Genomic DNA, 12,864 nt, shown 5'->3' on the forward strand with positions numbered 1-12,864 from the left:
AGTGTGCACATGCACCTATTAAAAAACAATGTGGGTAATGGCAAGAAGACTGTCCATCTTATCTTGTATGACACAAAATGAATTTGCATATGCTCAGCTAAACTAAATACTAATCAATAAATTGCCCCCTCATCTTTTGTCATTGGGCATGGCACCATCTGTTTTAAAAGTAAAAGGTAAAGTGTGCCGTCAAGTCGGTGTCGACTCCTGGTGACCTGTGGTTGTCTTTGTTAGAATACAGGAGGGGTTTCCCATTGCCATCTCCCGCGCAGTCTGAGATGATGCCTTTCAGCTTCTTCCTATATCGCTGCTGCCCGATAGAGGCGTTTTTCATACCAGCGGGAATTCGAACCGGCAACCCCTCTTGCTTCCTAGGCAAGTTACTGCTCCGCAGCGCCATTAGGTGGTTTCTGCTTAAAGAGTATCGCCCCTCCTTTCTATTCTCACTCATGGAAACTAGACCGAAGGACAACCATGGGCATTGTACAACTGGGGCCCAGAGGAATACAACAGGTACTTTCTCCCCCTCCATTGGCTCACTGGTGTGACCTACCGTGTGTGCAGGTGACTCCACGTAGCCCTTGGTAAGCTGGGGGCTGAGAGGGAGAGAGGCATGAGTGGGGGTCAGGGCGGCCCCCCACCCAGGCAAGCAAGCAAGCAAGCAGCCACCCCTCTGCACGCGACAGCCGCTTCCCTCCGGGTTGGTTGCTAGGCTAACCATCAACTCCTAGTTCCAACCAAGCCACAAAGCACGCATTGGGCCGTACCATTCCTCGCGTCTTGGGAGGAGGGGGGTATCTACAAACTTTGAACTTCCAAAGAAGCATGTTACTTTCCTTTCTTCCCGACGGACTCCATTATAAGACTTTGCTGTATGTGTGTCTGTTTTGTTTAAAGCTACTTACATATATCGGCAATTTTAGGAAGATTTTATTTTGAAGAACTGAATAATACTACAAATGGGACTGTACCATTAGTTACCAGGGTCAGGGAGCCGCGGGCTGTTCGACGACTTCGAAGGTATTTGCGGGAGACTTGGCAGTTTTGAAGGAGGTAGGCGTGGGGAGCGTTGATTATGCGCTTCAGCTGCGTTTACTTATATATTTTTTCAATATATTTCAAACAGTGTTAGATCATTCCACTTTTCTGACAGTCAACCAAAGTTGTGTACAAGAATACTACAAAACATCGGAAAGAAGTTTATTATTTGTTAATTATTATTATTTATCTGTGTAAACCGCCCTGAGCCAAGGGCGGTATAGAAATCGAATGACTAGAATAAATAATGATAAACCGAAATGTGATTGACAGATAAAATACCGCTTGAACGTAACTGTGGTAATGGGACAAATTTTTTTTTTAAAGTAGTGCTTGCTTATATATTTATAAGCACATGCTAAGAATATTTACTATAAAATGTTACTATGATGCAATACCTAATGTGTTACAATGGGCACTTTAATATTCTCTCTCTCTCTCTCGGTAATTCTTATACTTGCAGTTCTTCTCTCCGCTTCAGATTAGGTTGATGCACTGGCCAGATGATGTACATTAACCACAAGCAAAGGTGTCTATGTACTAGCAGTGCAGCAGGAGGTTCTTTCCTGCAGCAAACCTCTGCACTGACTGCTACTGCGGTGCATCCGTGTTATCTAACTATAGACTTATAGATGGGTGCAGGACAGATAATAGCGACAGTGCAACCAGTAAATGAAGAGCAAGCAGTTCAAAAGGGTAGAGTTTCACCAACTCACAGCAGCAAATCGTCTCTTCCAAGTAATAGAACTTTGCTAGTTTGTATTTGCTGGTATTACAATTGTACTGAAAGTTAGAAACCGTTGTGGTTGCAAAAGCAGCTAGACCTACAGACTAGGTCTGTACAGTAATCCAATGGTTTGGCAGAGACATTGTCTGGATTGTCCAGACAGAATAACTAAGTGGGTGAGTGATGTTCATTCAGGAGAAAACAGCTTGTGTGTAAACATTCATTATTAGATTAGTTGAATGTTGGCTTTGTTGCATTGTCAGATAAGAAACTTTTTAAATTTAATTCTGCATTCATCTAAGTTGTTTGCACTTGTGATATTGCTCTACTTTAATTACCATTTGTGGTAGATGAAATAGCAGGAATGAGGGTGGGTAAGACATTATTGAATATAATAACCTGGACAATAGCTAGCCCTTTCAAAATGAGTTACTTTTGCAGCAGTTCTCCTTGCAGTGAAAAGGTTGTGGCATATACTTAATACAATTAGTTAGTCAATCAATGATAAGAAATGGCATGGGAAAGCTAAGGGCTATGACCAGTTTCATATTCAAGAATATTATATATATGCGAGAGATGGAAACTTGAAATATGTTATCTGCTGTTACATTTACATGCTTAATTTTGTAAGCCGCTTTGAATGTGCTTAGCAGAATGGCAGATTATACAGTCTAAAATTAAATTCATAAAACAAATAAGCTTTCATAGAACTGCATATTTAGGAGCAAGTCCAATTGAATCCAGTGAGACTGACGCCTGAGTAAACGTTGTTAGGATCAGGCTGCAGATCTGGCACCTGTTACTTATAATGTTGTATATGGGCCTGTGGGAATAGGCAAACTTTGGCAGTCCTGCTGTTGCTGAACTACAACTCCCATCACCCCCAGGCACAATTTATCTGTGTCTTCCAGAGAGTACTTGAATCCTTACCCATGTGGGTGTGAACAATGGATTGTATTCCATATCCACCCACTGAATCTTGCTCCTGCCTGCAGTTCTGCAGGACATTCTGCACCTCATACTTCTGTAGCAACGCGTCTCTCTTCCTTTTGCTTTCAGGTTCCCCTTGCTCTCAGTTCACCTACACTCCCTAGGAATGTGCAGTCCGGGCTGACATTAGCAGAGAAGTTCTGGTCAGCTTGGATTACATTGTGCAAAGCTCTTGTTTTCTAGCAAGGAATTAGTCCGTGCCCACCCTGCTTCTTCCAGACTCAATAATAGTAACTTGTTCCCCTGCTTTGATAGATTTATCTTTGCCTTCGTAAAACTGATGTAAGAGCCTTGCTTGTTATCCGTGGGAACATAAAGGATCCATCGTTCTTCGCTGACATGCAATGATAACAATGAGTAATGGAAGAGAGAGGCAAAGCGATCTGAAACGTGGACCACAGAAGTGCTTGTAACTTCTGGTGTTTTAGAGCACCAACCTTTCTGTTGCAGAGAAGCACTGAAGGAGTCGCTGGTGCTGAGTAGCAGATGAACAGCACAGGCAGAAGATGAGAGAAGACCTGAAGAATCCAAGGCAGAGTGAGTAAAAGAGACTGAGAGAATCCGCTGAAGAACACTCAAGAACCCATTGGGCCTTTGGGATGATCTTCTGGTCCTGTTCCTGAGAGATGAAAGAAAGAGACAGCAGGAGACCATGTGGACTGTCCTAGTGATTATCCTCTCATCTTCTTCAACACTAGTTGTAAGTAACCAAAAAGGCTTGTGTTTAGGCATTGTGGCACAGAAATGAATACATGTTTCATCAGGGTGCCTCCGACCCCGGGAAGGGGAAGGAATATGTAAGGGTATGACTGGTGCTAGGGAAATCTGGGCTTCGTTCTTCATCCTGAAGTGAGGATGGTTTTAAAACTGCTTAAAAACTGAGAATAATCATACTGTCCTGTGCTGTCATTGTACATGCAAATGCAAGAAATCATCCTGGGTCATAGCAATTGGAGAGGCTAGAGAAGTACTCTGGGAGAGAGATGAGAGTCTAGTCCCTTGTTTGGGGGGGCACGTGGTAGCTTCCTGGTTCAACACATGCAGTTTAGGAGTACATGAAGGTATATCTTGCTAAAAAGCCACAGTGTTCAAAGTCAAAAGTCAGCTGCACCGACTGTGCAGCTCTCTCTGGTTATAAAATAAGTTTTGTGTACTGTAAGGACCTGAACTTTTAAGCATCAGTACTGGAGAGATGAGCTCATCTGATCACTCAGTTTCTTAAGACTATAAAAATATAAAATTTATTATGGATATGTACCCAGTTTCATAAAGCATATTTAAAAAGCTGTCAGTCAAAAATAAATATTTGCTTGTTTTTAGTGTAATAATTATTAACTATAATTGATACACTCCCTCTGCTTTTAAATAAGAATTATGCCAATGTACATCTGTTCAAAAGCTTATTTCTTCCTTTTTTAAAATGACAAAACATTCTTCATATAAACTGGGAGCAGAACAAATATCACTTATCAATGAACAAACAATAATACATGAAGCAATTTTTAAAAATGTATACTTTGCAAAGGATGAGAAGAAATCTAATTGTAATATTAAAACATATAATCCAAGGAATTATAAAACAGACTTTGGTGAAATTATTTTTCAAACTGTAGTAGTATTTCAAAATGTTAGCTTGGAAACAAAATATTGTTTGACCAGTACTGAATGAAATATTCACACACACACTTATCTGACAAAGTAAACCAGAAAACCTTTCCGATCCATTGATTTTTACCAACTTCATTTTTAAACTTCAGTTATTCTGGCCATTATGGTGCCTGGTAAAAATTAATTCCACAGGTCAATGGTGACTTCTGCAATGGAATGTTTCTTTTTGCTTGAGTCTTCTATATGCTGTTAAAAGGAGTCATGATATGACAAGTTTCTGAAACAGTAATTCTTCTTCTCCTATATAGACTGTACCACCCATGTGCAGCCATAAATTCTCCCAATACAAAATTATTCCAGCTTTAAAATAGTTTATCTAAGGAGTGATATTATATCTATCTTCAAATATGAAGGGCTTTCACTCAGAAGAAACAGTAGACTTATTTTCTATTCCTCCTGCAGGCAGGACTAGAAGCAATGGATTCAAATTACAAGGTGGTGAATTTAGGTTAGACATTAGGAATGATTTCCTAGCTTGTACAGTGGTGAGCTCTCATTCACTAGAGGTTTGCAAACAGACGCTAGATTAGGGTTGTGCATGAATCGATTTTTAAAAAAATTTGTTTTGTGTCCAAATCTGTCCCCTCCCCAAATCACCCCAAGTTTGATTTGGATTCGATGTGGATCAGTTCAGACCACTTATAAATGTCCTAGGGGCACCAAATTTGGTTGGTGGGTAGGTCCCCATGGGTGCCACCTACCACCCAAATTGGTTGACTTTTTGTGGTTGACTTTTAATGATTTTTTTTTAGTCTTTACTGATTTTGTATATTTCTGCCATGGGAAATAATGGTAATTTGAATTTGCCCTATCCTAATCCTAATATGGATCCTCAGACTTAATTTTTAAAAAGCTAAGCTCTAGCTCTTGTAGAAATGGAGTTATGGAGCAAAATGTGCAGTCACTATTTTTCAAGTGTTTGTATTTGGTGCATAATAATTTTTCCTCATAATGAATCCCTATGAGGTTTCATTACACATCTTCATTTCTTCTGTTCATTTTGACTGTCATTGGACAGTGCCAACTGTCAACTGCCATGTGTCAACTACACCTTCCCCCACCCACACACATACATACACCCACACTGGCGTATTCAGTTTATTTTTTTTAAGGAATTTTTGAAGTGTTTAGATTATTTGGTGTCTTCATGACACACCTTCATTTCTTCTGTTCATTTTGACCCCACTGCTTTGTGGGTGGGGGCGGGAATTAATGACATCCTATGTGCCAACTACCTCGCAACCTGCAAGCCACTGGGTACTCAGTTTATATTTTAGGAATTTTTGAGGTGTTTAGACTCTTTGGTGTGCAATGAATCCTCATAGGAATTCATTATGAGGAAAGGTTATTAGATATCAAAGAGTCTAATTACTTGAAAAAAATCCTAGAACATAAACTGAGTAGTGCCCCCACTGCCTTGCGGGTGGGAGGGAGATGTAGTTGGCACATGACAGTTGTCAGTTGGCACTGTGCAAAGATAGTCAAAATGAATAGAAAAAATGAAGGTGTGTAATGAATCTTCATAGGGATTGATTGAGGAAAAGTTATTATACACCAAATAATCCAAACACTTGAAAAACAGTGAACACACATTTTGTTCCATAATTCCACTTCTAAAAGGGCTAGAGCTTAGCTTTTTAAAAAAATGAAAGCTGAGAATCTGGGGAAATTAATAGGAGGAATCCGAATCTCGAATAGGAATCCGAATAGATTCAAATAGAATCTGGCGTGATTTGATTTGGACCTGAGTCTAGCCAATGAACCACAGGGGCTATTTGTTCTGTCTCCAAATCACCCAAATCAGCTAGATTTGGGTACAAATTGATTTTGTACCCAATCGATTCACATATCCCTAGAATGGATGGCCATCTGTCAGGGATGCTGTATGAGTTTCCTGCACTTAGCAGGGGACTGGACTAGTAAAACCTCGGAGGTCCCTTTTAACTCTAAAGTTCTCTGATTCTGTTGAATAGGAGACTGGCACAAACTGAGTAGGGGGAAGCCATGTGGCACATGGAGATTAGATGCACTGACTGAGAACCCTCTCATTCTGTTGTGTTCTGTGAGCTCTCCTGGTATTTAGAGGATCTTGTGTTAAGATCCTATAATCCTAACAATACAGTGTTTAACTTACTTCCCCTACATTATCTCAGTAATCTTTACTACAGCTTTGTAGTATAGGTCTGTATTGTTGTTATAACCATACTGTGGATGCAAGGAAAGGGGCTAGACTGAAAGGGCATGGCTCGCTGACCTAAGGGCCCTCATGACTTCATGGCTGAGACATGGATTTCCTAGCACTTATGCTCATACACACTGTGGTACACCAACTGTGCTTCACTTGCTTCTCATACCCTCTCCAGCAACCCTAACTACTGTTAAAACAAAACAAAACTGGTGCACTATACACTGTGGTGACACTCCCCTAGCCCTTCAGATTTCATTTCTCAGGGCTACGAGCAATCTATCCCTTAAGAACATAAGAACAGCCCTGCTGGATCAGGCCCAAGGCCCATCTAGTCCAGATTCCTGTTTCACACAGTGGCCCACCAGATGCAGCAGGAGTTGAGGGCATGGAAAAGTCCCTGCATGATAGTGTGTCGATACACTGCATTATACAAGAAACTACTGTATACTTGGATCAGATGGGGCTGTAGTTCAGTTTCGATCCCTGGCATCTCTAAGCAGGGCTGGGAAAATACCTGTCTGAAATCTTGAAGAGCTGTGGCCAGTCAGTGTAGACAAGACAATACTGAGCCATATGGACCAATGGTCTGACTCCGTATAAGAAAGTTTCCTATGTTCCCATGTAGCTCTTTGGTTCATCTGGCCCAGAACTGTCTGTTCTGTCTGATATCAGCTCTCCAAGCTCAGGAAAAGATATTTCCTTCCTTCTCAGCTCACCCACTTGAAATTCTTTTTAATTCTTTTTAATTTTATTATTTGAAACTCCATTTACACTAAATACAGTTTCAGCGTCAATCATTTAAATATGATATTAACTTCATATGACTACAACTGACATGTCGGTATACTGTTGTATGATTCATTTTAAAAATTGTGAGTCCCAGTCAAAGAACCTTCTTAAGATTCTTCAGCTGGGATTTATGAATTGCAATGCTCTGCCATGGAGATGTGGCCTCCATCTTTTGCTCATACGCTGCATAAGTGGTTCCCCTCAGTTCCAGTGCAGCAGGGATGCTGGCAAGTGCCATCCAATGCTAGAGCATGGGAAGAGTTATTCCCCATGTGATGGTTTCCTCACCCAGACGTGTGGTTTGCTGATAGTGCATGCATACTCTTAGCGATGTCAGCCATTTGATGACGTACATTTGTAAAATCCACCTGGGTATTTAGAATGGCAGACACGGAATCAATTCAGCCCTTGAATAACATCTGGGAACAGTATGTCATGTTTACATTTCCTGACATGTTTATATCCAACAAGGCAAGGTGATTGTTTAAGTATGGAACACTTCTGGGTCTGAAATAAACTGAATACACAAGCTTGCCAAAGTCATGGTCTGACTTGGGCAGTTCTGGTCTGTTTTCCCATGTTGTAGTAGGGAGGCCTAGACCTGGAGTTCTCAAGACGTCCCTAAAGGTGGGTGTCCCTAAAGATGTGCAGATGATTGCAAAAGATGAACAAGGCAAGTCCTACCCTGATGCCCTCTGGCACAATGTTTCCAACAAAGATGATTTTCAGCTCTGTTCTATGTGTGCAGACAGGAAGAAACTCTTCCTGTACTACCTGTGATCTCAGACAGAATGTGTAGAATTTCTTCTGGAAGCAAGATTCTCAGAGCTGGTTCACATGATTACCAAGTTTGCAACTGGTTCCTGTTTTTTTTTCTAGCCCAGGCTACAGTTTGTTAATAAGTAATGGCTTACATGAAGCAAGACCTTACCATAGCCCTGCTCATGATAACACATGCTATTGTAAATGATTCAAAATGAATGTGCACTCTGGGCCAACATGGACCACAGTCTAGTATGTTTTGTGCCCTTGAGAAAGCTTGCTTTCTTCTCCTCAAGCAACTTAGAATGGAGGGAAGGGAATCTAAAATCACGGAAGCCCTTCTCTTCCATGACCTTGGTCTTTCAGCCACTCTCCTCTCTGGGAGACAAGGCCACCCCTCCAGTCACACCCTTCTCCCTGACACTGTCCTCTGCGCTTGCAACAGTCTTGTGAGAAAGCCAGTCTCTCTCACAAGACTGAACCTTGGCCTTGCAAGACAATGTGCCAGCCAAATGGCCAGACGACATCTCACGTTCCTGTGGCTGAGCTCTGGGCCCAAATGCCTGGAGTGGCAGTGCCAATTTGCAGGTTTCTGAGCAACAGCCAGCCCATCTCCCCCACATCACCTGCCTGTGGTTCTGGGCCAGAGGACTCATCAGACTCTGTAGGAGCTTCTCCATGGAACCTTGGGTGGCAGCTCGGAGCACCAACAATGAGTTGTGGGATGGTTCTGCTGTTTGTGCACTCTGAGCTTAAGGTGGAAGCTTCACCTGCAGAGCAAAGTGAAGGCTAGGCTCTTCTAAATAGTCACTTGAACTGGGCCTTTCCAAGTGGCAGAAAGTTTTCAGTCTGGTACATGCTAGACTGCTACTTACTGACTCTGTGCTACTAACTGTTTGGAAACTCTGTTTCCCCCTCACCCCTTGCCTCAGGTGCCCTGTATGGCAGAAGCCGAGAATGTTAAGCTTATTTCATCATACATAACACTAAAAAGCACACCAAGCCTTAATTTTTGTGACTTGGATGAAGGCTAATGCAGAATTTGGAATGGACATTGTGCAGTGCCCTCAATGTAGAGTTTATACTCACATTTGAAGCCTATTAAAAACAAAGTTGACGCAAGCTTCATGTGTGGAAACACTCTTGAAAAGAAGATGACGTTAAGTATTACGCACAAATTGCATCGTATGAAACATTTCCAACAGTTACAGGGTACCCAGGACATTTCATTCATTTTATGCATGCATTATGAAAATAACTGTAGCCCTCTTGTGAGTGATATCTTTCTAGCATAACCATCGACTATGAATAAGTTGCAGACTCGTGATGTACATCAGTGACCTAGACAACGGTGGATAAGATAAACTTGGTCCTATCTTTATAAATAATTTCCATCTTTCTTGGATGCACAAAACACGCCATATACATTATCTTAGCAACCCTGTTGACAGCATCCCTGGAGACAATTCCATATTGTGTGGATTCACGTTGCTCACTAGGAAAAAGATACATCAGAGGTGATAACTTTGTTGCTGCTTCCCTTTATTGAGGTGTAAACAGGAATGCTACATTCATAACATTCAACGTCATGGAGAGCAGTGCCCTTTGGTGCCAGCACATGACATTTTGTTGAATGGAAAAAGAACATTGAATGGTACCACCTCCTTTCCCTCTGCTTCCTCTTTTTTTCTTTTAAAAGCACACATCAAATCCCTTCTTTCAAATCTCACCCTTGCTTCCTTTTCTATTGGGAAGGGAAGAGGAAAAGCAGCATGGTGCCATTTCACCTTCCTCTGCATGCCACCCATGGGGACGAGCCACCCATGGGGACAAGGCTAGGTAGGCTGCTTGCTGTCCTTGAGAACTGGTCCACAATTTGGCTCTTAAAGTGGGCCATTTCACCCTGCTTCATGGTAAGTTTCTGGACTGGTAACCTTAGTCACCTTGTTTAGCTGGCAGAAGGATATAGCTTCCTGTGACTGCCTTTGCCCCTGTCTCTTCTGCTCTTGCTGAGTTGTTCACTCGTATACTCACCCAGAACTGGCTGAATGAATGAATGAATACACTTTATTTGTGAGCCACCCCATAAGAAATTGTTCTCTGGGCAGCTCACAACACGGCATTAAAATATCAAGTAAAAACACATAAAATCACTGCACACCAAAAAAAAACCCCACCAAAAACCCCAAACAAATATGCAGTACGAAACAATTAAAAAACCTTTTAAAAGTCAGTTTTAAAAAATCAAATTTAAAAGGCCTGAGTGAACAGAAAGTTTTTTACCTGTTTTTCGTAATGAAGTGGTGGCTGCCTCTGGTGGTGAATTATTAGGGGGCAGGGGTGTCCTGGTAATCCACTAAAGGAAACAGTGGCAGTGTGAGTCCTTCACAGCATCCTACATTCCTTCCACCCTCCCCTTCGCACTTCCTCTCAAAGTCTCCTGTGATGAGGGGAGGAAGTGCCATCCAGTGAGAAGCAGCAGCGGCTCTCCACTGAAGAGGAACTGCCGCCATTGAGAGATTTCTCCCCATTCCCCTTGGCTAATGTGGGGGCGTGGGACACAACAGCTGCTCCTCCTCCCACCCTCACCTTTCTATTTGCCGAGGAAAATGGTGGAAGAGAGCAACTGCCCACTGGCCAACTCGCCCATTGCTGTGCCTCCAGTTTACCTGTCATCATGGCTGCCAGCCACACACACCTCTTTATTTTATGTATGTATGTGTTTAATATGGCAATGTTGGACAAATTTATTTAACTGGGAATTGTGGGAGCAGGTTGCAGCTGCTTAGAGTGCATGGTGCTTCCTCCATTGTCAGTAGGAGCATCCTCACGATGGTGAGTGTCACTGAGCCAGCAAGCCTGCATCCCTCTTAGATATGCAGCTGGCTGTGCCATATATTAGTTATTGACTTGACAAGAGAAAGACAGAGTTCCCCAGTTCAGCCTGCTGAGCAACATATACACAAAGAGATGTGGATCAGAATCCCCCACACCTGACATTACGTTCTGTTGCCTTTCCTTGTGCCTTTCATTGCCATTGTGAGGGATTCCCCCCTCTTCCTTTTCTTTTGCATAGTTATCTTGTTCCAATATTGTTTCAGCTTATCTCTTTGGAGATATTTTTAAAAAGTGAAAAACGGGGGCAATCTAAGACACAACAGACCTGTAAACCCTGCCCACACATTTCAAGAGGCAGCCTAGTTGCCCTGGCATAACCCAACATATTAAGAAGGGGAAATGTACATTAGATAAAAAGTGTTAGAACAGGTAGCATGGGTATATTGTGCAGTAAGCAATGCAAATTAAATCTGCAGTAACTATAATGGGGATATCTTGCACTACAGGAAAAGACCTCAGTATGTTTTCAGCTATGTCCACTGCCACATGTTTCAAGCTGATTGATACTGCTATCAGCGCTAGGGAGATTTGCATAAAATTCTCCTGATTCATAAGCAGTGTGTTTTCAGTGTAGGAAGATGACTTCATTTCTGTGTTATCCTAATCAACTTGCACTTTAGCCAACCCAGAGCTCATTGAGAACAATTTGTTACGGGGCAGCTAACAAATAAAGTTGTTGTTGTTGTTGTTATTATGCTATTTAGACACAGTCTACCAGATGTTATTGAATGGATTTGGTACTTTAACTATCGGGCCCTTTCCAAGGGTCTAGGATAACTAAAGAAAAATTAAAGATAGCGTCATAGTATTCGTGCTGTCCTGAGTAGTGTGGCCTTCTGTAGCTGATGTGTTGCAATTTTATCGATGCCCAAGGTGTCAAGATGGTGTTCAAGTTCTTTTGGTACTGCACCAAGGGCACCAACAACTATTGGCACCACTACTGTTTGCTTTTTCCAGAGCTGCTCAATTCCAGTCTGAAGGTCCTTGTATTTAGTTATTTTCTCCAATTGTTTTTCATCGACTTGTCTATCTCCTGGGACTGCAATATCAATTATCAGAACCCAGTTCTTCTCGATGACTGTCAGATCCGGCGTATTAGGCGCTAAATGCCTATCAGTTTGATTTCTAAAATCCCAAAGGATTTTTGACTCCTCATTTTCTGTGACTTCTCAATCAGATGATTCCACCAATTCTTGCTTGCTGGCAATTTGTAATTCTTGCAAAAGTTTCAGTGGATCATCGCAATAATAATTATAATTATATAATATTAATAATCATAATTTCAAGAAAGAAACAGAGGGTTTAATACTGGCTGCATAAGAACAAGCACTAAGAACAAATGCAATAAGAGCAGAAGTCGAAAAATCAACAACAAACAGCAAGTGCCGCCTTTGTAAAGAAGCAGATGAAACAGTGGACCACCTAATCAGCTGTTGTAAAAAGATCACACAGACTGACTACAAACAAAGGCATGACAAGGTAGCAGGGATGATACACTGGAGCATCTGTAAAAAATACAAACTACCTGCAGCCAAAAATTGGTGGGACCATACAATTGAAAAAGTTGAAGAAAATGAAGTTGTAAAAATATTAGGGGACTTTCAACTACAAGCAGACAAACATCTGCCACACAATGCACCATATAACTGTAGTCGAGAAGAAAGAAAAACAAGTTTAAATAATTGACATAGCAATACCAGGGAATAGCAGAATAGAAGAAAAAGAAATAGAAAAAATCACCAAATACAAAGATCTACAAATTGAAATTGAAAGGCTGTGGCAGAAGAAGACCAAAATAATCCCA

At 41.6% G+C, this 12,864-nt stretch overlaps 2 protein-coding genes across 13 annotated transcripts in view; one reads left to right on the top strand and one right to left on the bottom strand.

Annotated features, from left to right (window-relative positions):
• Positions 1 to 730, bottom strand: part of CFAP221 (cilia and flagella associated protein 221) — a 50,236-nt gene extending 49,506 nt beyond the window's left edge. For both annotated transcript variants that reach the window (XM_053247635.1, XM_053247625.1), the window contains exon 1: positions 554 to 730. The gene's annotated coding sequence lies outside the window, so the exon portion shown is untranslated. The remainder of the gene's footprint in view (positions 1 to 553) is intronic.
• SCTR (secretin receptor) overlaps positions 467 to 12,864 on the top strand; it is a 72,738-nt gene continuing 60,340 nt past the window's right edge. For 2 of the 11 annotated variants that reach the window (XM_053247771.1, XM_053247766.1), the window contains exons 1-2: positions 887 to 1,053; positions 2,825 to 3,455. In XM_053247771.1, coding sequence (XP_053103746.1) covers positions 3,408 to 3,455 — 48 coding nt within the window. In that variant the 5' untranslated portion in view covers positions 887 to 1,053; positions 2,825 to 3,407. The other 9 variants (XM_053247743.1, XM_053247760.1, XM_053247778.1 and 6 more) reach the window with 9 other exon arrangements.

This window comes from Hemicordylus capensis, chromosome 1 (genome assembly GCF_027244095.1).
Source record: "Hemicordylus capensis ecotype Gifberg chromosome 1, rHemCap1.1.pri, whole genome shotgun sequence".
Lineage (NCBI taxonomy): Eukaryota > Metazoa > Chordata > Lepidosauria > Squamata > Cordylidae > Hemicordylus > Hemicordylus capensis.